Genomic DNA, 27,818 nt, shown 5'->3' with positions numbered 1-27,818 from the left:
ACTCTGTCACAAGAAGAGGGTGGGTGAGCTCATACTCGTTCTCAGGGCTTTTCACAATGTAGAAATGGATGCAGCTCAGTAAAGGCATGGCACCATGTTGTGGTCCACTTGTTATTTTTGGAATATTTGGGGCGCCCGAGCAGATTAGGTTGTTAATTACTACTCATTGCTCTTAAATTAGCACTATGTTTAATCATAGCCAGGTATTTATTTGCTCACTTTGAAAGTTGTGTTGCATGCAATGAGAAAAACATTGATTTATGTGTAAATTTGATGAACTAATGAATTCATGAATTACAAATTCATGAAGTATACAATGAGCTTTTGCTTAGTTGTGTTTGAGAGCATAATTACAGTATGCTACAGAATGGCTCATTTTATGTTGAAAGCACCAAACATGAAAACTGATAAATGATTTGAGTTTGAGAGGGTTTTCTTCTTCAGCTTGAGACCTTGCCCTAAGTTAACATGGAAGTGGACCCAGGTGCGGAGCTGTAGGAGGGGCGAGCAGGGCATTTGCCCCTGGGCCCAGGGCCCTCCCGCGTTGATAGTGGGGGCCCTATTGTAACCTTGGCAGTCTGTCTGAGGGGCCCTATCAGTGTTTTGCCCTGGGGCCTGGTGTGCAATTGTTCCACCACTGAGTGGACCATACTGCCAGAGGCAAGCAACAGCCTTCTTGTTGTGAACAGAATAATTTGGACAGCTCAAAGTCCACAATTATTATTATTACAGACATTAAGAGTAGAGTACTACTAGTATAATATTGCAGATGCAGAACAGTGCATGTGTACAGTACATGATGAAGAGAACTGTCTTCATATCTCCCATCTGGAAATGTGCTGCTGACAGTCCAGTGTCTGTTTCCTTGGAGACCAAACCATTACGAGTATACCATACACTATGTATGTGATGTGACTCAGCCATCTCTTTGTGAGGACAAAAGGATTCTGTAAACGAGGGGAGTGATTGATGGGCTTTGCCATGTTCTTCTGTTACTCACAATCACATCTCAAAAGCCTATATGTAACCCCAAGTTCCTGCTAGAATAGAGCAAACCCTACAGCCTTATCACTTATCTCTAACAACTGACAGAGTAGAACGTCTCCTTTTGGTTTAGAAAGGGAGGGAAAGTATCTGGATGGAGTATTTGCTCATGCAGTGCATGACCCACAGTGTGATTCAAAACTGAAAACAGTAAGAACTGTTCTCTGTCCACTTTAACATTTCAAGCGTTACAATAACTCATCCGTAAAATAATTTGAATTGCCAACAACACTGTTACTCTCTTGCTGCATATCATCTACATGCATCTAACGACGGATTTGGAACCAGCTTCTCCAGCTGAGCACAGACGAGAAATCGTCATGTGGTGTGTGAGTTGGCTAATGACAGACTAAATACAGACTGACACTCTGTTACGGGGACAGACATAAGGAAAACATGGTGAAATTCAAACGTATGCAATAAACTCTTTTGTTTATTTATGTTCTAATGTTGTGAAGTTCTACCATGAAGACTCAAGAGGCAAAGTGAACGATATTGACATTTATTGAACGATGAATTCAACATGAAGTTGCATGGTATATGATGAATGGATCTCTTTGGTGCAGGCTCCCGTCTTCTCATAGAATTCCGTGGTAGGACTTGTCATATGGGAAGCACTGGTGACGGTGGCCGTAGGGGTGGAGATGGCATCAGAGTCGGCTCACACTAGACAGCAGGAAACGGAATGAGTGACAGCTTTTTAAAAAGATGTGAATACGATCCATTGGCTGAGAAGGAAAGATGCATTAGTGACGTCAAGGGGAATCCCCGATTTCGCGTTGTGATTGGTTGACAATCCTGGGATGGAAGATGTTGATGCGAGTGACCTGTCAATAGAGAGAGTCTTATATTGGTTAATAATAGTTTAATTGACAGCCGAGTAATTTGAATCTCCCTGGTAGAACTTACGCAGGCTCCTATTTCTAATGTGGTTGCCATGTGTACAGATTAACTTGGTCTTTTCCCATCTTAACAGTGCAATATATGTTTTTTTTTTTTTTTTAAATAGAGCTGCACAGCCATAGTGACCTGAGTCCAGCCATCAACGCGCTGCGCGTGCCCGATTTCAAGTGGGCAGATCAGCAGCCGAGCACCGCTGGCCTCAGAGCCGTGTGGGAGCTGAAGCATCACCGGACGAAGAGGGGGGCGTTCTTCCACTCCGGGGTCAAAGTGTGTCCCCAGGAAACCATCCGGGAGGTCGTTGCCAGCCACCAAGCCTACTACAAACTCAGAGGTGAGGGGTCAAGTAGCATGGACACAGCCGTATTGCCTGTGCCACTACCATGACGTTCATGCTCCTGTCAGTTTGGCCAAGCTGGCCTATTCCACACTGATCCTTCGTTGAAGAAATTGGACACAAATGAAAATTGGCATGCTTCATAGTCATCACGTTATCATAATCAGTCAGAGGTGTCAAAAGTAAATTCATGGTGTAAGTACATCACGAGCAGCTGATATTACATAACTGTTACACTACGTACTCCATTGTCCCTTATGAGGTAGATAGAGACTGTGTTGTTACGGAAAAACACTAAAAACTTAACAAGAACCCACCACAAATTTGATCCAACCAGCACAGAGTCAGCTGATCATACAACAATTACAGAGGTCTACCTTTTGGAAATACTCTGTGTTTCTTTTTTTACTTTGACTTTTACTATTGACACCTCAGTAATCAGTGGTTAGGCTGTAGCTCTGTCTAGTAGGGCATGGAGACATTTATAGACGCCTGTTGATCCTGCCAGTGAGAACCTCCTGGGACGATTGCCAGACCGACTACGTGCACAGGGGAACAGAGAGGCTAGTAAGCCAAGTTTAATGTATCACCTGAGGTTAAAGGGGTTATATCCAGGGTGCTGTGGCACAGTGTGCCGACATGCCGTACCATATTATACTGACAACATTGCTCATCGCAGGTACACAGCTTTGAATCATTGTTTGGGTCATTTCTCTACAATTCCCCATCGCTCTCTCCCACTTTATTCCTGTTTCCATCTTCACTATCCGAATTAAGGCTAAGAAAGCCCCAAGAAGAATATATACTGAATACTTTTAAGCAGTTGAATCTTATGTGTAAGGTACTGTACATTGCATTGTCTTAGACTGTAGTCCTATGCACTGGTTGTTATATATATTTTAAAAAGTAGTCCTAAACTATACCCAGCAAAACAGTCAACCCCAAATCAAAACAATAATGCTCTATATGCGCTCCAAAAGTCACAGATACTAATGTACTGTGAGGGAGATGAGGCTCACACCCGTGAGGGTGCAGAGTAAGGATAGACCGATATTTATATCAGTATCGGTATCGGGCCGATATTTGCATATTTTAAGTGTATCGGTATCGGCCGATACGCGTGTGGTTTTGGCCGATACGCAATATTTATTATTTTATGTCATTCAGGTTTTTTTAAAAGCACCAAGACACTTATTTTTTTTATTATTTGATTGTTAGACATTACTTGATTGTTAGAGTGGGTGTTTAAATGTTACAAGTTCTACCTCAATTTGATAATGTTAAAGGAATGTTTATTTTTAGCTTGAGACCTGGAAAATTACATTTTTTAACCTTTTTTTTTTACCCATATCGGCCCCAAATATCGGGTATCGGAAATCGGGTATCGGCCAAGGGTGATGAAAAAAAAAATCGGTATTGCATCGGCCATTAAAAAACCTGTATCGGTCGACCCCTAGTACAGAGTGGAGAATAAATCCTACTTTTCCTACAAAAACATTTTTTCAACGAGTTTTTCTTCATACGCTCACACAGCAGAGAAGGAGGCCATTATACACTACAGTCTGCTGCACTGTGGAAAATACCCATCATGTCTGGATTTTGGAAGAGGGTTATTCATAAGTGTGATTCATAAGAGCACCAGCGTGAAGAAGTGGCGTAGTCTGTGCTCATTATCGTGCAGCTCAGTAAACACTAGGGAGCCAGTTTCCATTTAATTCTCAGGGGGAAACACCAATAAAATGCTCCATACAATGTGCATTTAAAAGAGAAGTTGCAGTGTTTGCTGGAAAGGTTTTTTTTAAAAACATATGTCATACCTATCATTCTGCTGAAGTTTAGTCACCCGTATTTTTTTTGGAGAGTAGCGACGTGAATTAGGGTTTGCTGAGTGGGCTTTGAGAACGGCAAACTTGGAAAAAGTTGCTGTGTGTGTGTCAAATCGGCCGCGCGTGCATCATCAGTGCAGTCATTGCTCTCCGACACATGAGATGATGGATTAACAGGCTACACAGCACGGGGTGCTCTCACACACATCCTCTCACTTGACAACTTCTTGCTCTTAAAGCACTGTTTTGCTCCTGCCCAGTAGACCAAAGGGAAACTCGCAAAACCCATTCCTGATCTCGAATTTGACATTCTAATGTCGCAGTGTTGTTTGCAATGCAGTGGTGGAAGCATTTGAAATGTTTACATTAGGCTAATTCTAGTAAATGTCACAAAAAGGGCTAATTCACTGTAATTTAATGTTATAAAAGCATGATACAGTAAAAGTTAGCAGCTGGTAATTATCATAAATGCATGCCTCTCAATGATGGATGAGATTATGAAATGAGCTAATCCTGAGGTCAGACTCATGCAATGCATAATTTAACTAAATGTATGTAGCCAGCGCATGTGAATGAGTCAGGGCCGCTTCTAGGCAATTTGGTGCCCTAGGCGAGCACAAATCTTTCATTTTTGTGGAATTTGACATTGACATCTGTAAGCATGGTGTCATACATTTGATCGAGCACAGCTGATGTAGTACCATACGTATGGAGTGCCCATTAAATGTAAAGTTTATTGCTTTATTTAGCTTAATATTGTAATTCTGTGGACCTTGGTGCCCCCCAGAACATTTGGCGCCTTAGGCCGAGCGCCGGCCCTGGAACCAATTGTAATTGCTGGTCAGCCAAAAAAACATGTTTTATGTGTCAGTGAGACAGCAGGCTTCATTTGTTAGATAACAGCAATCATTTGCAGTGTTTTCTTTTGCATTCTATAATTTATTTCCCTACATTGCTAAATGAATAAGTGGTTATAGAGAAGGGAAGTAAGCAAACAGATTTAAGAGAGCCCATCGCTGTTTAATAACTCGATTTTGCGATGCAGCATACAGTATACAGTGGATATAGTGTAACTGATAGCATTTTTTGAAGGGTGGGGTTGTCCTTTGAATATTTTTTCTCTTAAATGCTCTTGGGAAGACCATGGCATTAAGTAGTATCGATTACACTTGTAACCTTTGCTTAACATTCATTAATATTATCTGATCTACAGTACCATGTGCTACTGGAAACAAACTGAGATACTTTATAGAGTCAACTAAAATATCAATACATTTAAGTCAGGGGAGGTTGTTAGAGAATTTGCCTGCAGGGCAGGCCTCTTGGATAATCATCATAGTTATCCCGTGTCTTGTCATGCTGTTTGGTTTCATGCAGTGCCATCAGGGAAGCAGACAAGGGCGAACAAAGGGGTTTGCTGTCCCAGGCTCCAGAGAGAAGGGGGGCCCAGAATTGGGTTCTCATTACATCGTATGTATTGGGTGAGGGGGGCATTCAAATGACTTTGTCCAGGGACCAGCCAAAGCTGTCAGCGGCCCTGAGTGGCATGACATACTGTATCATCCCATGCCATCATCCCATGTCATGTCATGTCATCTATTCTCACCTCAGTGTGCCAGGAGGCGGTGTGGGAGGCCTTCCGGATCTTCTTCGACCGCATCCCTGGCACCAGTGAGTATCAGCGCTGGGTGCACATATGCCAGCACGAGTCCCTGTGCGTGGCCGACTTGGCCGCCAACTTCAGCAGCTCCGAGGAGCACCTCAACATGATCTATCGGGTAATTCCTCTCCACTGTCAACCACCCCACATGAGGATGGAAGTGCTTTTGTCATTTCAATTGCATGCTTGAAATTGTTCAGGGTTTTTTTTTCTCCTGAAAAGATATTGGATTTTGGCAGTGATGCTTGAGCAAACTTCTACTTTAATGTGTGTAGCTCAATAGAGAGTTTGAAACATGCCAAGAGGAAAATTTGAATAAGCCTGAAAGAATGAATTTTGTAGAATGGATTCAGTGGTTGCTTAAATGATTATTTTCCAAATTGGAGGGGGGGATTGGCGGGGAAGAGTGCCAAGCAATTTCTTGGGTCAACATAAGCTTTGGATATTATTTCAATTCAACACATTTTTTGTGTTGAACAAATTATTTGAAATTACAGCTGTTCGACACGGTTGTTACATCGTTCCAGATAACTGCGCAAATTTCTTTCGGAATATACACTAGACAGCCTCTAACATGAGATTGCGCATTCATACATTGTGCATTTGTCGTCCCCCCACCCCCTGCGTGGTAAATGCTGGTGGGACTAAAGTGATATTTTTCAAGAATACTGATGACTGGCTCTATGCATTATTCATGGTGGACTGACATTCACAGAATAACAAACGCCAAAGAACAACAAGCTAAAACAACCTCCAAACAAATGGAGCTGCTAAAGTACGTATATAGGTACGCGCTGACCTCCGTGGCACGCGCTCACTTCACACGCACCACATACACAATGCTGCCCGACCGTGCATGACTCCTACCAAATCAGGTCATTTGCAGCTGGCAATTTGGGACACAGGGATACCACATGACGCATAAAGGAGACTAGAGAGAGAGAGAGAGAGAGAGAGAGAGAGAGAGAGAGAGAGAAAGAGAGAGAGAGAGAGAGAGAGAGAGAGAGAGAGAGAGAGAGAGAGAGAGAAAGAGAGAGAGAGAGAGAGAGAGAGAGATTTGAGGGACTTGAGGTCTGAGAGTGAAATATGATCTTTGCAAGATATTATCTTTGTTCAGAATGAGATTTGAACTTGTGTGTAATCCACTCCATAAAGGCAATATTCTATACGCACCGTAGCTGGTTAATTAAAACGATGTCTAGGGAAATCCAAGGAATTTTTTTTCAAGGTTTTAAACAAATAAATCACAGCTCATTTCAAGCAACACATATAACACAGAGGTTCTGTGAAGCAGTTGTTAGCTTGTGAGCTGTGGCTATTAATTAGCTCTTTCAATCTGAACTGAAGGTCAGCTCTCCTATGGATGGACAAATCATATGACACCCATTTGGCCCATTCCACCTTGGTGTGACTTTTCATGCAGCCAGACTACTCTACTATCTACACTACTACTGATGTACTGTACATGTAAAGCCAATAGAAGAACCTGAGATTGATGGTGACATATTTGTGAGTGGACAGCACAGATTTTGAAAATGAACATCAAAAGGTTGGACAATAGTACGTAAACAATAGTAATCCCAAAGGTTTAGTTGTTTTTTTTTAAAGCGAACCAGCAAATTGAATATATTCAGCATCACATCACGCCACTACATGTCCACTATAATCAACAGCTTGCTCTTGAGACATTTGAGTACAGTGATTTCTCAGTTGTAAGTATATTGTTTTGCTAATCATATTTTACCTTGTCTCCCTCCCTTATGAACTGACTCTGGCAGCGGCTGAACTTGCAACCACCACCGGAGCTGCCAGGAGGGTAAGGCTCCAGTGTCATCTGCTCCCTCTTGAGAGAGCAAAAACATTTTTTGTGGCAACTGTGTTTTGAAAATAGACTTCTGATGACTTTCATGATACTGTCAGACCAAAAAGAATTTTCACTATTTTACTATTTCACTATTCTATTCTATTCTATTCTATTCTATTCTATTCACATATACATATTCTATAGAATAGCCTCTGGGTGAAACTATGATATCTCACTAAGAAACAAAGGTAGGAAATCCTGGCTTTGAAAGCCATGTGCTTTGATGTGGTAACTTACAGCAAAAGGGGTGATTGGATGTCTTACCCACTAAAGCACAGGGGCCGTGATGAAAGTTATTTAATAACCCCATGCCTTAAGCAAATATGTGGTATAAGTGCCTCAAACAAATGAAATCGGTTCGAACAAATATGAGGTTGGATGGCTGCTCACCTCTGCCAAGATATACCATTACAATAACATAGAACTTCATGAAGAACTGTAATTTCAGCATGTTTACTCTGCCAGTAAATCACATGACCTTCATCCACAGAGAATCGCCGGCGGAGGAGCGTCCCGTGGTGGAAACAGCAGCAGAAGGTACACTAATATACCTCATTTCGAAGGTTTGCTCACTTATGCTAATATTGTGCCCTGGTTTTCACGCTTGTTGTCAATTATTCTACCACCTGTTCCAGAGGATGGTCAGTCAGAGACAGAGGGAGGAGGAGAGGGAGGAGACGGAGGAGAGGACTCAGTCCCAGATGTTGCCGTCGGCACGGACAGCCCTCCTGGCGGTGGAGAGGAAGGCGCTGAGGCGACCACGGAGGTAACGGCAGGGCCATCCGTCCTCGATCCCTCTAACGTCTGCACATGAGACGGGCAGGAATAATGAGGATTTGTACTTTAGACAGCTGCAGTGTTGTTGTCGAGAGTCTTTGTACGAGGCCCTCACCTGTTTATCTGTGTGAAGCAGACTGTTAGACATGCCGTATCATTGTCGTCTGTGGCACCCTGCGGTGCTCTGAGCTCCATGAATAACCCTCTTTCACCTACGGTAGCAGCGCATCATGTGAGTGGAAAGTTACCACTGGAAACCATGAAGTCAATGGACTTAGGTTTTAAGCAGCCAAACCTCTGTTTGAGTTTGAATGTACTGTTTTACATTTGATTATATTCAAGCTTCTCAACATAGTCCTGTTATACATACAGCTATAGTCCCTGGAGCAATGTGAGGTTAGCCACGTTGCTCAAGGGCTCTTCACCTATGCAAGGTATGGTATGGGATTTGAACCTGTAACCTTCCAATTCCAAGACCGACTTCGTAACCACAAGGCCATGGCAAATATACTTGTAAAAAGGCGTGACGTTGTAAACAACTAGATAGCTTTTGGAACTTGACCAATTTACCAATTCAGTTTTTGAAATTATTCAATTTGACCGGTTGCTTACAACCGAGAGGCATTACAAAGTTCCCAGACATGACGTGCATGATTTTGGCAAGCTACTGTAAATTGTATCCTATTTTTCAGGACCTGGACCTTCCAAACGTGCTACCAGAGCACCCCGTGGAGCAGATTGTGCCATTCTCCATCAACCTGGTGGACCCTGGCTACAGGGAGCTCCTGGGAGACGAAGACTCCCCCCAGTACCATGACCTGTCCAGACATCTCCAAGAGCAGGTGAGGACTAGCCTGATTATCATCGACTTTCAAATCTCTTCAAGACTTGGTCTGACCTAGAGCAATTAACATTTCCCAAACGGCATTTCCCAAATGGCATCCCTTGGTTTGCTAATGATTGTTTGCTTCCCAACAAAGTGGTAGGAGTTCCCATATTTGTGGGAACTCAGAAAGTACTTGCATTGACTCTTGACCTGACTGGTAGCAACGCTGAAGCTGTTGCGTCACTAGGAGGGCACGGCCTATCTAAGTGAGGACCACTCACTAAAATTACATATGCTGCCTGCCCTACCAATGCAAAGTGCAGTAACTACATATTTAGACAACTGAAAATGGTCCAACACCTCCTTTATCTTGTGTCAAAGACTTATGGTCCATATGTCTCATTGTAGAGCTATTGCCATTTCAAATTTGCAGCAACTTCAATATCCAATGTGAAAAAACTTTGAAGGCCCTTTTCTCAGTTTCAATCTTCGCGTAGTTACTGCACTTTGTAAAATCCTTCCAGTAAAATTACAAGAGGCAGAAGCTTGAATAAAAAATGACATCTTGTTGCTTGCATGTATAACTGAGGTGTTCCTGCACAGTGCACCACTCAGAGCTCGAACTCCTCCACCTCCACCTACCAGTCAACGCCCCATTTTGGGCATGGGAGGCACAGCACGATACCGCTGAGCTTAAGGTTCAGACCGATAGCTCAACGCTACTTATACAGTATGAGGCTTTGGGAGGGAGGTTTACTAAAGTTCCATGCCTCACTCTGCTAGTGGGCCTCCGTTTCACATGGACACATATGTTTTAAGAAAGCCCCATTGGGAAACTTCAACCTGCCTCAACCGTGCAACCCTCAATGGTGCCCCAAGGGAGCAGTGCGGCGGGACGGTACCATGCTCAGTGTACCTCAGTCATGGAGGAAGGATGGGGGAGAGCACTGATTGACTACTCCCCCCACCAACCTGGCGGGTCGGGAGTCGAACGGCAACCTTTGGGCTACAAGTCTGACACCCAAACCGCTTACACATGACTGCCCTGATTTTCCTACTGATACTAGATTCAAAGTCCTTCTTCCTAGCCATTTAGTGAGGTGTCCCCAAGCACTATGAGCCTCATTGGCAAGTCAAGTCAAGTACTGTAGTAGGCAGCTCCAGATAGATGATTTCTGACTGCAGTGCAAGACTTGTCTATGATGATCACACACCTCTGCCATTGCGAAACAAGGCCTTTTAAATGAATACCAATGGATACCAATGATGGATTGCCGGCAAACAAGTGACAAATGGGGCCAGTGTTTGTGTGCGTAGCGTTGGCTCTCCTTTGTTTAATGAGGCAAGCCAAGGGAAGAGCATTGCTAAATGTGGTTTGCACCGCAGGTGGTAGAAATACAACTGTGTTTGACGGCATATGTACAAAATGTTGTTGGAGCTTACTTCCTTCTGAGAAGGGTTGAGGAGGGGTTTATTTTTAAAATAATTGTAATTGATCGTTGAGTCTAAATATCTTACATGTTTTCTATAGTAATGACTGAATTATGTTCCCAGTACCTCATCTCAAAGTGCTTCAAATGTTTGGCAAACGTTTGGCCAGGATACTGCAGGGAACACGTACTGCGGAATGGCATTTGTGCTTTAAAGGAACAGTCCACCTCATTTCAGGAAATTGCTCATATGTAGTTAAGCCCTGGTAAAATATGAGAATACATAGGATTTTTTTCTCTATTCTTAAAATCACAACCATCTTTAGTCCTGTGCCATCTTTTTTAAATTGTGTTTCTTCTGGTAACAGTGAAAGGTATGGAGGTTATTGTCTGCCGTTATACCCTGTTGGCTGTCTGAAAAGAACTGTAAAGAGGATTAGTGATGTAGCTGTGCTGTCAGGTGAGGTCACGACGGGGAAAGCCCCGCTTAACTGGCAACCTATAGCATTTTGTCTTAAATCAACATGCTTAGCTGGCAGAAAGGCAATAAGGCAGCCAGTCATGAAGTAAATATCTTTCACAACCTCAGTAGAAAAATGATTGTGGAAATGAAATTAGTTACAGTCTGAATTAGATTAGATGTGTTTTTAAAATAGTTAATGTAAAATGTTTGTCTATGATGATCTATCTTCAAAGGACTATTCTGGTTCACAATGCAAACACGTGAGACAGGAGGATAAACACATTCAACCATAATGGCACATGGCTTGTTCACTGACAATGTGTTGCATGAAGACAAATATAAATGTTATACGAACAGAAACAAGAAGGATAATTGAAACATTTATTTTACGAGATGACTTGTATTAGCTTATTTGTGTTCACAGATGTTGCAAGTCTTCAACAAACTGCCTGGATTTAAGACGATCAACGTGAGGAGAATCAGGTGGGGCCTGGTGGTCATTCCCTTTTATCCAATGCAACACACACACACACACACACACACACACACACACACACACACACACACACACACACACACACACACACACACACACACACACACACACACACACACACACACACACACACACACACACACACACACACACACACACACACACACACACACACAAACCCACCAACGGTCCAAGGGATTTAGCAGAGGGCTGAGATGAGATGAGGATATCTACGGTAGCAGTAGACATCTCTTCTCCTCCTGCATATAGCAATAGACCTCTCCTCATGGGGACATCCTCATGGGGACATCCTCATGGGGACATCCTCATGGGGACATCAACTCTTGTTAACAAGGAGAGAGAGAGAGAGAGAGAGAGAGAGAGAGAGAGAGAGAGAGAGAGAGAGAGAATTGACATACTTAGTAGGTTTTTCATCCTCCTGCAATCACAATTACCACACAGTGATCTTTCGCAACCTCTTCATCTCTGGGTTACGTACCTTCGGCCACCGGGGATGCCAATATGCCATGTCCGTTACATCATATGTCTGGACCAGATAGCAAATAGAACATCACTTTGTGCAGTTATGCCATCTAATCCAATCTAAGTACAGCATGGGTTACATTCCGTCAATAAAATCATTATAGGTATTTATGATCGTTGTGTGTATTATCAATGAATCGTTGAATGCTACACTTTGGTGCAAGCTATTGTGGAAAGGTACATACTATATCTACATCATAAAGTACACGGTATTAAAATGTGGAACTGTATGTGGAACAGTATAGCAGAACAGTACAGTGTATAAGATCAGTATATGATATTACATGTTTGTTGTTCATTACATCTAGATGTTTATTAATGCTGTGTTTGTTGTCTTTCCTCTGCATGCCACCAGAGAGGTGAAAGGAGACGATGGGTAAATATACACTACTGTATGCTGATAAGCATTCTGTCTGTATTTGCCACAGAAGGCTATGACATTTAAGCCTGAATGATGCAGACCAACCAGAACCACTTTTTATGTAATAAAGCCTAATTTCAAACCACTTTGAACATCCCGAATTATATCACTAATTTATCTTTAATTCAACGTATACACATCTACGTGGAAGCTGACGGGGGCGGGGACGGGGGGGCAAAGGGGTCAGTTGTCCTGGCATACGTACATGATTTGCCATGCACAATTTGCTTTGGAACTTTCATTGGCTGATCCTTCTCTCTCTAACTCTCCCTAGGACCGGAGGAATCTCAGTCTACTACGCTGTTCTGTTTGAGAACGGCATGACAGCAGATGAAGCAGAGGGAGGGGAAGAGACGGCTCATCCTTCGGCTCCGAAGCTGATAGACCTGATGACCACTGCCCTGAAGGAAGAGGCAACCCTCCCTGTTGACCTCAGTACACTCGTCTTCTACCCAGGTACTCCACATGAAAGATTTTTTGGGGGGTCTTTTTCGACTTTATTTGACAGGACGGTGTGAGAGGTGGACAGGAAGCGAATGGGGAGAGGTCGGCAAAGGACCCGGGCCGGGAATCGAAGCCCGGTCAGCCACATAGTAGACAAGTGCCGTACCGGTTGGCCACGGCAGGGCCACACATATCTTCATTAATAATAATAATAATAATACATCTTATCTAGAAGGGCCTTTCGGAACCCTCATGGAGGGACGTTGTACAACCCCACTAAAAGTAGACACAATAGCACAAAAAAATAAAAGTACACAAGCACATGAGGGTAAATAGAGAAGAGGGAAAAGAGAAAACACTGCAATCAAAGAGAATAGGCTGACTGGAAAAGATGGGCTTTCAGTCTGGATTTAAAGAGGTAAAGATGTTACAAATGTCAAGGGAATAGACTTCCAGAGTTGGGGAGCAGAGCAACTAAAAGCTTTGCTCCCCATGGTAGAGAGGTGAGCAAAGGGGACGGTGAGTGACATGATACACACTAAGGCCGAAACTTGATGCCACATTTGGTGTAATGGTGCAGTTATTATTAGTCATTATTAATGGTGCGTTTTTTTCCCCTCCATAGTGTGATGTGTCAAACTTAACCGTTCTAAGTGAAGTGAACATGTTGAAAGCACATTCTCAGATTTCTCTTCCTTTATTTTGCAGATCTGGGTGCCACAGCACCAACGCTTGTTGAAACAATTGATGAGGTAATGGATATATTTGAAAAAACACGTCATCACATTCAAATGCAAGCAGTAGCAAAAGTGGTAGTGTTACCTACAGTATGTTAAAACATGGCTTGTTTTACCAACTTTTTTTAACAGATCACAGAGTCCCACAATGATCCTGAGGTGAATTTTCCTGAGAGCAACGATCTGGACACTGTTGGCACCGAAGACATTCCTGACATCCCAACGGATGAAGAACCGGAGCCAACCAGTCCACCAGAGGAAGAGGAGCCGTACATCACGCACATGATCGAGACCATCATCATAGATGGCACGGGCGAACTCGTAAGGGACTACACCCCCCCGACTCCACCAGAGAGTGTGGATGACCCAGATTATGAAGACACTCGTCCTAGAGGAGATGTCCCGATATTCGACTCAGAGGACTCAGAAGAAGAAAATGTTGATGTTGGTGTGGAGAGTGACTTGATTCTTAACTTCATACCAGAGGAAGAGGCCGTGCCGAGCTCCACCTCCACAGACACTCTGCTCACAGTGGCCACAGTAAGCCCAGAGCATTCGGGAGATATTGAGTCTAGCCTTCCAGTCACCACCCTCTCAGCAATAACTCACCAGCCCCCCACGGAGCCACTTGGAGATCTAGATGAGTCTGAGGAGGAGGAAGTTGTGGTAGTTTACACAGCTGAAGGAGAAATGCCCGAGATCGCTGATCCTGAGGAGGAATTCGAACCAGTGGACGAAGTTCTGATAGAAGCCGGAGCTGAAGAGTTGCCAGGTGAACCTGTAGAGGAAGTTAGTGTAGTCGTGGAAGAAGTGAGTGAACCTGAGGAGGATGTCAATGCGCCAGAAGATGATGGACTGGAGGAAGTAATAATTGAAACAGATGAAGAAGTGATCATTGAAATGGAGGAAGAAGTGGTTGTTGAGGAGGAGGTCCTTCTTGAAGAACCTGTAGATGCGCTACCTGAGGAACTGGACGAGGCTGTTGAAGTGGAACCAGAACCAGAAGCGGAAATTGTTGAGGAAGAACCTGATGCCGGGGTGGAAATCGACGCCTCAGAGTCTGTGGAGGAAATTGAGGTTACGGACGAAGTTACAGTACCCGAGGAGGAAGCTGAAGGTGAGGAGGAGACGCCCACCGAGGGGGAGTTGGAGGAGTTGGAGGAGGAGACGACAGCTCCACCTATGGAGAGCATTAAGATCATTGTTCCAGAGATGCCAGATGATGACATCCCGCCTGAAGAGCAACTGTTGCCTCAGCAGCCGGAGGAGCCACACAATCTTCCTTCTATGCCTGAGGACTACATACCTTGGGAGGAAGTTGAGGACATGGAGGAAGAGCCGTTTGTGGATGTCACCATTGACCTGCTGCCAGAGGAGGAGTATGGTCTTGATATAGAAGCTGACATGGAGGAATCAGAAGAGGTTGTGATTGAGGACAGTGAGGCAGCTGGTGAGCATTGAGTGCCATGGTTAAGTGTGATTTAGGCCACATTATAATGAATGTAGCAAAATTACATCATACATTTTCTGTGGAGAAAAAAAACCTGGCAAATTAATACAGTGGTGCTCATATGTTTACATACCCCAGCAGAATATACGCTTTCTTGGCGATTTCTCACGAAATATGACGGATTACACAAAACCTTTTTTCTCACTCATTGCTAGTGACTAGCTTAAGATATTTATTAGCAATATTCTGTGTTTACTCTTTCAAAAGCATGATCACAACCCAAACTACCCAAACGACCCTGTTCAAAAGTTTACATACCCTAGTTTCTGATGCTGAATATGGCCCTGTTTAACATCAGGGACCGCTCTAAATTGTTTGTGGTAGTTGTGGATAAGGCTCTTAATGTTCTCAGTTGACAAAACAGCACATTCTTCCTGGCAGAATGGTTGTTTCCTATAATATCTGGGTGTCTTGCTGGAACCTCACATTTGAGGTTTCCCCTGAGTGGCTGAATGATGTTGAGATCAGGAGAGTGAGACGGTCACTCAAAAAACTTAATTTTATTCTTTCTGAAGCTAATGACGGGTTGATTTGGCTTTCTGTGCTGAAATATTGTCATGTTGGCATGTCCAAACAATGGACCATGTGCAGTTTCAAGGCTGATGAGTGTCAAGTTTCCTCCAGTATTTTTCACAGGGCAATGTATTCATCATTCTGTGAGTATGGACCAAAAGTGTAGTGCATTTGTAACTCAAATGTCCCCATGACATCAGTGGTCCATTACCTTGTTTCACAGACGGGAGGGTGTAACTCTCATCATAGGCCACGTTGACTGTTCTCCAGATGGTACTGTTAATAGTGGCTGAAAAAAGTTCCATATTGATCTCCTTTTTCCAAATGACTTTGTCCTAGGCTTTGTGACATTTCTCACTGTGCTATTTGGTGTATCATAAGCAAAATAACATGTTTGCATTTTCGTAGTAATGGCTTTCTCCTGGCAACCCCCGACAGACCATCTTTTCTCAAGTGCCTCTTTGCTGTACAGTTTAAAACATTTTTTCATGTTGTCCTATATTTCACCTGAAGTTGTTTTTTGGTTGTCCTATGCCTCCTGAACAATTTCCCTTGCAATGATCATTGCAATGCAATGATTCCCTTGCCCATTGGCTTGATTCCAACCAAACTCCTCATATTGCATTTCTGAATTGAAATTCCAACGGTGCCAACATGACAATATTTCGACACAGAAAGCCAAATCAACCCGTCATTAGCTTCAGAAAGAATAACATGAAGGTTTTTGAGCAAGCATCTCACTCTCCTGATCTCAACATCATTCAGCCACTCAGGGGAAACCTCAAATGTGAGGTTCCAGCAAGGCACCCTAAGATATTATAGGAAACAAACATTCTGCCAAGAAGAATGTGCTGTTTTGTCATCTGAGAACATTAAGAGCCTTATCCACAACTACCACAAACAATTTAGAGCGGTCCCTGATGTTAAACAGGGCCATATTCAGCATCAGAAACTAGGGTATGTAAACTTTTGAACAGGGTCATTTGGGTAGTTTGGGTTGTGATCATGCTTTTGAAAGAGTAAACACAGAAGATTGCTAATAAATATCTTAAGCCAGTCACTAGCAATGAGTGAAAAAAAAAAGGTTTTGTGTAATCCTTCATATTTTGTGAGAAATCGCAGAGAAAGCGTATATTCTGCTGGGGTATGTAAACATATGAGCACCACTGTATGTCTTTATTTACAAGGTTCTCTTCAAACGATAACCCTAGTGATAAGGGTATGAGGATGATTATTAGATTAAAATATGAAATCCACTCCGGTTAAATTCGGATCAATCATATCTTTACTTACAAGGTACTCTTCAAACCATGACCCCAGTGAGAAGGCTTGAGGATGGTTATTAGATTAAAATATGAAATCCAATCATGTTCAGTTTGGATCAATCATTGATATAAGGACACTTTTAGGCCCAAGTTTGTTCAAGGTTATGTAAGCCATCAGAAATGCACTGAGAGAACTAAATTCCATAATTGTTTTGCAGGCATGGTATGGCACAGATATAATTGCAAATTGATGCTCCCTCAAAAGCCCTTTATTGCTTTGACATTTCTCATCTCATTTAATAACACTAAATATGGGCTCCATTCAAGTTGACTTAAACCAAAATGAAGCACCAAGGATGAACAAGGACACAGTGAATAAGTAATTATTTGAATGACTTTGCAGCCATCAGGCCAGACAGGCAGTGTATGATATATCTCTCCACAGATGCACTCTCCACATGATTTTCATACTAAACACTTTGTGTTTTTAACAGGAGCAGAGGAGACGGCTGAAGAAGTAGAAGAACCTGAAACCGGAGAAGGGTCAGAAGAGGAGGAGGAAGGTTTGGAGGTTGTTTTGGAGGACACACCTACAGTAGTCCCAGAGCAGCCAGTGCCAACAACACCATCCCTTGACATGGGGCTTTTCGAGGTTTTCCTAACCGATGAACCCTACCAGGAGACAGGTCTGGAGGTGATGGCTGAAGACATAGAAGAAAACGACATGGTAACTGAGACAGAGGTAGAAATAGAAACCTATTCCGATACATCTGAGGAAACAAGCCTGGAAGATCTCGCTGTAGAGCTGGATAAAGCAGATGTTGTTAATGTGGAGAAGATAGACTTGCTCGGCTATGGCAGTGGCTTCAGTGAGGAACATCCTTTTGAGGCAACAGCTACGCCACCCCTGAAATACTTAACCACCCCTCTCATGACCACCGCGAGCCGAGGCAGAGAACTTGTGGTCTTCTTCAGCCTAAGGGTCACAAACATGCTCTTTTCAGAGGAGCTTTTCAACAGGAGCTCCGACGAGTATAGGACTCTGGAGAACCGATTCACTGAACTGGTAAGCTTTCTTTTTACTTCAAAGGCACGGCACATTGTTAGGGCTGGTGTGTGTGTCTCAAACATGTGTGGAGTGCATTTGTCATTTATCATGTACAGGTTATTTAATGCCCAATGGTCTGTTCCTACTGTAATTATTAGTGTTTATGTGCTACAAATTTGATTACAGATCATTAAAATTGAATCATACGGCACACTTAAAATGCCATTGCAGAGGCTTTCACACATAAAAAAACAGCACAGAAATTTCAGTTGCATTAACTACATGTATGTGGGTTGGTTCAATCAACCATATGAAATGTTCCAAACCACCACCGTCTTAACTGAAGCTTAATTTGGTGCCGTTCAGAATCAGCCTAGTGTAAATAGGATAAAATGTGCTTTAATAACTTGTTCATTATCCAGACGTGGTGTATACAGTACGGTTGTCTGAAGAAGCTGGTTGCTTAAATTTTAGTGGAACAGCCCAAGCTCTATTGCCCCAAGTTTTTAATTCAATCTCCGTAGACGACAAAAAAACACTAACGTACTTGGATTCTCCAGTTGCTCATTATCCAATAGTGTCATTGCAACTCCACTTGTGGCAACAGAAAAAAAGCAGAAAAAGAACCCCCCCGACTATTCCCTAATAGCAGCATATAGTTGGAGAAGTAATGAAACCATGGCCACTTCTCTCCCAATTCTCTCAATGGTTGCTGGATTCTCTCGGCTGTGCTGTTTAAATTGCATCCATCCCCATTAGAGTCCTCATTAAATGAGATTTATCCTCTATTTATCATACATTGTCTAATCTCCTTACTGAAATCTCCACAATGGGCCACAGTTTGCATGTTATTGAGAAGGGGATTTGAAATACGCTGTTGGCCATGTATTTATTATTAAGCACAAGCTGTAAATAACAGAATGACATCTTTAATGAGACTTCCTTGGTGATTCTGTATTATGATTCTGTATTATTATAAGCAGCAATTGTGCTGTGCCTTGAAGGCCACCAGTCACTAATTGCACACAGTAGAGATGATGGTCTTCCTCGATTTGCCTCCAATGAAAAAAAAAGACTTGCCACCCTTACAGTGTTACAGTATAATGAATGAATAAATGCCAATGTCCTTATTACTACTGTACCATAATGTGTAGAAGACAAGGCAAACATTGTATTAAATCATGTGATTTTCCCAGAAAAAAAAAATGAGAAAGAGTGGATTTAATGTGAGGCTTACTAACTTATTAAAACCAATATTTTCCTCTGAGCCGTGTTAGAATTGACATATATGTTAATTTGGACACTAGCCTCTGTTCTGTTTGGTCCCCAGCTGCTTCCGTACCTTCAGACCAACCTCACTGGGTTCAGGCAACTGGAGATCCTGAACTTCAGAGAGGGAAGTGTGGTGGTGAACAGCAAGATGACCTTCACCAAGTCTGTGCCGTATAACGTCACCATGGCCGTGCATTGTGTCCTGGAGGAATTCTGCAATGAAGCAGCGGAACGGTTAAACATAAAGATTGACAGCGGTTCCCTTGACGTGGAGCCTGGTGAGAGTTGCTCTCTTTAGTTCACTGGGTGTAGCCTACACATACAGCTTATTGAAAGATCATTTAATCGCAAATTTGTAGTTCTTCTAGGGTGGTGATGCAATTATCAAATGCTAGAGCTGTAATAGTCATGCATAGCTGATCCATGTAAATCATGTATTGGGTGCACTGATAGAGGTCCTCTTATTTCGGGAGACTGCAAGTTCATTAATGTTTTTTTTAATGATCTTTTGAAGTCTGTATGGTCACAGAGAGAGAAGTCTGCACTGTGGTGAAGTGTACGCAACTGGGGCCATGCACATGAGTGGGCGGCTGTGGCTTAGTGGTCTGGGTAAAAGATCTGTGACATAGTGGTAGACTCTTAAGTGGCCGAGGAGGGCAAAATACCTGTGACAGTAAGGTGTCGGATTCTAATTCAACCCGAAGTGTCACTGAGCCGCCCCGAGCATGATAAAGGTCCCTGCACACTACTACCCAGGGCAACATCATGTGCTCATGTGTGATGGGTTAACCCACTTTTATGGGTGATGGGTTAACCCACTTTTATGGGTGATGGGTTAAGTACATATTTGTACATTTCCACATTGAGAGCTTTATAAATAGGTTGGGCTGGCCCATACTGTCGGTGACACGACATTGAATGTCGTGCTCAGGTCAGTGTGGCCACTCACTGAGAAGAAATGGAGAGATAATGTGTTATTGGAATCAGTGGTCTGATTAGTTCTGATCATTTATCCTGGAGGGAATTTTTTAAATGGAAAACGAGATTGAAGTGGTGATAGGTCACTGCTCTTCTGTTTAGAAGGTGCAGGATTCAGTTGAAGTTTCTGTACAAAACGAAGATATCTGCACACTTCAGGTCTTTTTTGAGCGAAACTTAACTTGACTTGCACGCTTTCGGGCCCATATCTTCATAAGGCTGCCTGATGATGGTCGAGGACCGAAAGCTTCGCAAGTCAAGTAAAGCTTTGCACAAAAAGACCTGAGGAGTGCGGATGTCTTCTTTTCGTATGGAAAACGAGATTTAAAAAACAAAAAAAACAACTTTAAATCTTCGCAGCGGACCAAGCTGACCCGTGCAAATTTCTGGCCTGCAACGAGTTCTCCCGCTGTGTGGTAAACCGCTGGAGCAAAGAGGCAGAGTGTTTATGTGACCCCGGTTACGTCACCGTGGACGGACTACCCTGCCAGAGTGTCTGTGAGGTCGTGCCGGACTTTTGCCAGAACGGCGGACAGTGTGAGATAATCCCGGGTCACGGCGCAGCCTGCAGGTAAGGGATTTCCATTAGAGCAACGGCTACAACAAACTACTAACATCCGTAGATTAGACGTAACGTAACACCTATTTTTATCCCTACATGGTTTATTAGGAAGTTCATTCAAGAGTAAAGCCATTCAGTCATCAGTCTTTTAAACCAACATTTATGGCAATTTGCACATGTTGATACAGTATTGATAAAGTACATTTTTGACATAAACGGTTTAGTCTTAGATGAATACATTGTTGGAGATGTTTACATGTTATTAGTGGTTAACACAAGGTCAAATATTTTGTTTTGTCTGTTTTGTCTGTCAGTGTGATTGTAGATGCTGTGCTGAGAACACACGCGCACACACACACCACACACACACACACACACTAAAAACATATACTGTACATACACAACACAATACATACACAACACAAGGACGTCTCATGATTTACGCACATTCAAACCATCTGATATAACCAATCAGCTCAGAACACACAGAAAAACGTGTAGACACACATACATACACACACACACACACACGCACACGCACACGCACACGCACACGCACACGCACACGCACACGCACACACACACACACACACACACACACACACACACACACACACACACACACACACACACACACACACAGTCATCTGTCTCAGCAGTGTTTGTTGCTCTAACTCTCTCTCTCAACCTCTTTAGATGTTCTGTGGGTAAATACTGGCACTTTAGAGGATCTCACTGCTCTGAGCTGGTGTCCCAGCCCCTAGACCCCTTTCTGATCATAGCCAGCCAATTGGGGTCCCTTGTCTTTGTTTATGCCGCGCTTTCTCGCTTGATACTCATGGTCAGGAAATGGTTACGGACGAGAAAGAAAGTGTCTTTGGTGTAAGCAGGCCTTCTTTTTCCCGTAACACCCGCACACTTGTAGGGATATGTTTTCTGTATATGCCTGGCATGACTGTGATGTAGAGACACACACATTAAAGATACCACTCCATGCTAACACATTGACACTGCTTCATCAAAATAGTCCTTAAACATATCAATGCCAACCTCCATGCAAGTCTTGTCACTAAATAGGCATACACAGCTTTAACAGGTCCAAACAAGCTCTAAATGCTGTGCTTTGTGTTTGGAGCTGATGTGTAATGTTTTTAGGTAATCTTCATGCTGTAGCAGTATCCTCTTTTGGATATAAATAGGATTATTCGTTAAGGTCACCTCTCAGGGTCAGTTATCTAACCAGTCATCTTTTTTTTTCTGGATTCCCCACTCCCACGGAGAGGTCAAACTAAGTTCGAAAGTCTGATATAACCTACCCCTGACCTGTCCTCTGATGTGGAAACCATACCCAAAGTACTGATGAATATCAGACCAGGCAACATTTTACTTTGGGACCTTCTTCTTCAACGATAGCATGATTGCAGTAAAAGCTAAATAAATATTTCATTTTGACTCCCAAAGAAGACCGACATCGGTCTAATCTGCTGTAGGCAATCACAGTATTGGTAGCTGAATGAAGGAGAAGGTACACAGTGAAGTCAGCAAGTCATGAAATACATAAAAGCTGTTCATAGTTCAATGGTCAGATGTTACATTACTGAATCCAACCTTTTTTCCACAAAAGAGGATACTGTATCGAATGCAGTAGCGTACACACTTTGCTAAAGTATCTGTGTGCTTCAGTGTGTGTAGACCCTCCTGACTAATGCTTCTTCTTTGCAGAAAAAAAGCGCTTGTCCCGTCTCGTCCCCCTGTGATTTACCCCGTGGAAGAATGTATTGTGAACCGTTCGCTCCTTTGTTTGCTTTTCATATTATTGTAAATCATTTGATAATCCTTCATGTGAGATATCTTTGGCTTTTTGCCTCGGAGGTTGTACTAACACCACTGTCCACTGTTTTTTTTTGTTTTTGTCTTACAGAAATCGTGTGACCTACTCACTACCTGGCTTACCAAGTTAGTCATAAAAAAGTAGGCATCCTTGAACTCATGCTTTTATTCTTAAACAAATCCCCTTGTGCTTAATTATGTCTGATATTATATCAAAAATAAATAATTGGGGGAAAAATCTGGGATGGCTTTTGGGTCAATAGAGTCTTCTACACAGTGATAATAGATTCTGAAGCACTTTGATTTTAGTTGCGATTACATCTTTTGATCGACATTCAGTGATCATTAAGTACACCAGTTGGGAGTTAATATGGAGCACTGAGTTAAAGCTTTGTTATTTTGCGAATAGCCCAAGGCCTTGATTACCGTGGCTCTTGCTGTTGTTTTGTCTTCAGAGAAATGTTAACGTCACAAAAGCAGACTCAATCAAACAATAGGCTTAACGAGCACTCTGTCTCATGTGGATGTTTAATTACAAGCCAGTGTCATGGCCTTATTACTGACGGCTTATCTACTCAAACTAGTGAAGGCATCAGCAAATGCGTCTAATGTTGCTTTCACTTTCATTCAGCTTTTTAGATTGTGATGTGGACCCCCCTGCCCCATCCAGCCCCCACTGCTTCTGAAGGGCAGAAGACATGACTACAGGGAGACCAGTTAATGTCAAAAGGGGCGAAGAGAGCTTATTACGCCCCTCCACACCATCGAGCAGCTGTTTTTCCCCCCTACAATCAATGCATCCACCCTCCTGAAAGTCTTGGAACCCATAAATGAAGCAGGACAGTTTTGTGCTTTTTTTTACTTCTTTGTTGACCCCATACAAACTCTTGCACCGTATGTGGACTACCGGACATAGCTCTAAGCAAGCATGGGAATTCTACCCTACGGACCGTGATTAGATGCTTGTCCATCAGGCCTGCTGTGTGCATTGAAGTGAAAGTATTTCATTGAACATGTCTTGTTTTTACTATTCCAATGCAATATTGTTTTCAAAATATACGAAGAAAGCATCAAGTACTGTTTTCCTCACACTGAGGGTTTTCTTAATAATACAATGAGAGGTCTTGCATTTTTTTTTCGTGTGTGTAAAAATATGTTGCATCATTAATGTGGTAAGACCCTCAGTCTACGCATAAATTGTAGACTGTGATTTGCTGGAAAGAAGTTTCCCCCCATGTGTTTCTGATGGGTTTGTAGAAGATAGACTTTTCAAACTTAATGTAGTCCAAATGCCTGGGGAAAAAAAGTAAACGAGGCCTTTAAGTTGCAGAAGGCTGTTGGCTCAGTAGCTATGTCTTAGGTACTTCGCAAAGCTGTTAGAAGTAACTAAATGTGAGCTTAGCATTTCAGTCCAGAGACGACCGAGGCCTCAATATGGGGGGCAGTTTGGAAGTTCGTTTTCTTGGCCTGCTGTCTTTCTGAATGTTTTTTACATAGCTGACTTCAAAAGTTTGGTTTGAAATCAATAAAAGAAATATTTTGTGCTTATTAAAGTTTCTTGCAAGCTTGTGGATATGAGGTGTGTTCAAACTGTTCAACATCTGAAACTTACACACACAGTGGATTCTAATCACCATTATTCGCGAGGGAATGTAGAAGTGAAGGAAAAAACGCTGAGTCCTGAAGTGAAACAGGGAATGCATTTATTTCATAAGGTTAGAGATCACAATTGAGGGAGTTGGGGAACAAAACAAAAAAATGGTGAGAAGGCAGAATCAAAGATGATTAAGAATGACATGTGGGCTTACAGTGCATATGGTGAGTCATAGAGTTACTGCACAGTGCTAGTAGCTACTGTAGTCCACCGCAACTGCGGTGATCTGAATCACATACCACATATGCTGACACTTGGATGTGATAATACCTCTACCCAGAGAGGATGGAGCAAAGATTGGCTGAATCCAACAGCTCTTGTGCTCTGATGTGTGGTGTGTTGTGGTGAGGTGTTGCCAAGTTCCTTTCACAGCATAATGCCATTGAACGACAACACGCTGATGTAGCATACTGTAGGAGAACCTTCAAAACTAAGTTAAAAATTATAGCATCGCCAACAAATAATGAAAAAAAAAACCCACTCATAAATGACACTGAAACCTCACTGCAAACCCACCAGTCACAATCAGCCTTACCTGAGGACACTATTTCCAGTCTTAAGGAGAGAGACAGAAAAATTAAAACAGGAGCCATCTCCAGGACCTTTCCCTCCGTCACACTCTTGCATTTACAGCAGATACAAAAAGGAACTTTGGAGTCTTACAGGGAAAAGAGGTCAAATGCCCACACTCTTGAATCACGAAAATACCATTTGTATAAATGTATAGAAACATGACTTTTTTTGTTTGAATCATACTTGTATAGAAAATATGTATGGATGTGCTGTGCTGTTTGCAACTGCATTTTTATGGAAATGCACAACAATGAAGGTGATGGGGGAGGTCAAGTGCACAGCGATGCTTGTAGTGACATGCATCATTCACACAAAGTCCACACTGCGTCTGTCTGTCTTTCTGTCTTTCTTTCTTTCTTTCTTTTTTTGCAAATGACTGATCATAAGTCAGTAATATAGAACATTAACACATTTGGTCAAATAAGGACTTGTGACACTGCATACATCCAATCACCCACATCGATCAATCATTCCTTCACTAACTTGGTCTTACAGTACATCAAGAAGTGGTAGTCATTTCCCTCCGTGTACAACCACTGGATGACTTCAAACATCACATCACATCACACAGAGAGCAGGCATGTGAGCAAATGTCTATACAGTACACAGTGCATTACAGGGGAGATTCTGTGTCATAGAATTCAGTGCAAAGAGGAATAGGGTGTTCAAGGGCAGATTTAGAAGAAGGTCACAAAAAAGGATGAAGCCTGAATCTAAGACGTCCCTGCTGCCATTAGTAGATCCGTCACCACAGGGGAGAGGAGACACGCTGTAGTCTTGTACATTCAGCTTTTTTTGGGAGGGGTCAAGACATACTGAAAAAGAAACCGATGCAGAGAAAAGTGGACATTTTTGGGGAGACAAAAAAAAAGATGTTCAGAAAAATATATAAGACTTAATGTATTTTTGAATGGTGCTCAACCCTATTGGGATGTTTCATTATTCATAATCTCTGTAATCTCGGTGGAGGTCACTGTTTCAATGTAGAAAAAAAAGTCAGACAGAGAGAAAACAAAAAAACGGAACAAAAATGAGAATCAGAATCCACATTGCTAGTTCAGTGCATTATTGAAATGTTTAATATTATTAATCATCATGATCATTATCGTCCTCATTAACATTATTATTATCACTGCTTAAAAAGTATATGTGCAAATTGGAACAAAACATACAGTATGTTTTCCACAGTAAGGCCAAAGCAATGGAGGAGGTGGTGGACCGGACGCACTATGCATGGGGTCGGGTTCACAAGATCTTAAGAGCACCTAAGCATCTCAGCGAGATGGAAATCTGAGTGCGGTGCAAAGACTTATGGAGGAAAGAGCCTAACGATGGAGACAAGGACGCTTATGGCGTTATAAGCCCAGGTGTCAATCCTGGCTTCAGAAACTTAAAAACCTGTGCCACGTTTTCCTTCTAACAGAGGCATAATGAACACATCATCTACCCATTTTCAGAGAATATAATGCCACAAAATCAGACTCAATAAAATAGTAGTAGTATGCCTTTAATTATCCTGCCATGGGGAAATTCATTTGTCAGGATAATTAAAGGCATACTACTACTATTTATGATAAGCTAAATGACTGAGTGTTCTTTTCCAATGCAGATCTTTAATTAAATACACGCTAGTGTTACTAAGTTATTACTGGTGGCTCTGCTGGATCTAAGTGTATTGACTCACTCAACCCATATTGACTGCTCACTATGATCAACCAATGCGGAGAGAGTTGGATCCAATTGTCTTGGCAGGGTTTTTTTTTTTTACTTTCTGAACCTGGCATCGAGACCTCAATGTGTCCACACACCTATGAATCTCACCAGCCGTCTCACTGTGCTTACGCCTCGGACATGAATGCAAACATGTAAACAGCTTATTGGTCGGCTAGTCCAGTTAAGATCTGCTGGAGAAGAGCTTCCAGAGAGGAGGGGTGCTGTTAGCATGGAACAAGGGGGTGGGGTGGAAGGGTGTAAATATATTGCATCATTACTCAGAGGAGAGAGGGCGATTTAAATGGCCAACCTCTGGTGACTACCCTGTCCTGACTATATTGTCATTAAGGCCTCATAGTTTTGTTTTTTTTGTTTGTTTCTTTTTTTTAAGTTGTAGACACACCACAAGAATGTATCACCGTTTGCATGACAGGACATAAAAATCATCAGCATCTGCTTCCGTTATCAACAGAAAAACAAAAGAATTACTCATGATGCTAACAGAACACAGAGAAGACCAACAACATTAAAAACATGTATAGCAAGAAAAAAAAAGAAAACCCAGAAAAAACAACACATGAACAGTCCTTACATAACTGGGGGTGCTCACCAGTCAATCATTATTATTTCTCAATGCTGGCTATGTTAGAGGTGGCATATTTTTCCCTTTGATCTAACAAGAGATCTTTTGAGTACGTGTTTGCGCATGTACACAAATCTGACTTTGTACCAGAATGTATGTGTCTGAGTGTGTGAACTGTATGTATGTATGTATGTATGTATGTATGTATGTATGTATGTATGTATGTATGTATGTTAGGGATGGCACAAACCGCACAGAAAACCGAAACCGTACAATTAACACACATACCGAACCGAGCAATCCGTCGCAATTCATGTACTGCCCAGAAAAATATGTAAAACAGAGATTCCAGGAGTATCTTATCCAGTCTCTCTGATTGAAACATTATAAGCCTATACAATATATATATAGGATATTTAGTGATAAGTCCGATTCTATTAGCCAATTGAAAGAGGACATTTGGAACGATCAGACAGCGCACATCAGCTGACGACAGTTTAGGTGCAAGCGCAGGTTAGCACAAGGGGTTAGCACAAGTTCTCAGACACA

General features: G+C 42.4%; 1 protein-coding gene across 1 annotated transcript; it reads left to right on the top strand.

Moving 5' to 3' along the window:
- Positions 1-468: 468 nt before the first annotated feature.
- Positions 469-22,083, top strand: LOC134468805 (interphotoreceptor matrix proteoglycan 1). Its single transcript, XM_063222679.1, has 15 exons — positions 469-484; positions 2,054-2,278; positions 5,719-5,885; positions 7,546-7,583; positions 8,122-8,168; positions 8,267-8,397; positions 9,101-9,250; positions 11,552-11,610; positions 12,862-13,043; positions 13,740-13,783; positions 13,901-15,218; positions 17,551-18,122; positions 19,435-19,654; positions 20,715-20,925; positions 21,613-22,083. Exons 1-15 carry the CDS (start codon positions 469-471, stop codon positions 21,800-21,802), a joined length of 3,570 nt encoding a protein of 1,189 aa, XP_063078749.1. The 3' UTR covers positions 21,803-22,083.
- The last annotated feature ends 5,735 nt before the right edge of the window (positions 22,084-27,818 follow it).

This window comes from Engraulis encrasicolus, chromosome 18, assembly GCF_034702125.1.
Source record: "Engraulis encrasicolus isolate BLACKSEA-1 chromosome 18, IST_EnEncr_1.0, whole genome shotgun sequence".
Taxonomy (NCBI): Eukaryota; Metazoa; Chordata; class Actinopteri; order Clupeiformes; family Engraulidae; genus Engraulis; species Engraulis encrasicolus.
Note: the sequence above shows the minus strand (reverse complement) of the source record. Positions and strands in the feature narration are given on the sequence as shown.

Excerpts from the sequence above, each read along its gene's own strand:
- LOC134468805 (XM_063222679.1), top strand. Across the intron at positions 15,219-17,550 it reads TGAGGACAGTGAGGCAGCTG|GAGCAGAGGAGACGGCTGAA; the intron begins GTGAGCATTGAG and ends TGTTTTTAACAG. Across the intron at positions 19,655-20,714 it reads TTCCCTTGACGTGGAGCCTG|CGGACCAAGCTGACCCGTGC; the intron begins GTGAGAGTTGCT and ends AAATCTTCGCAG.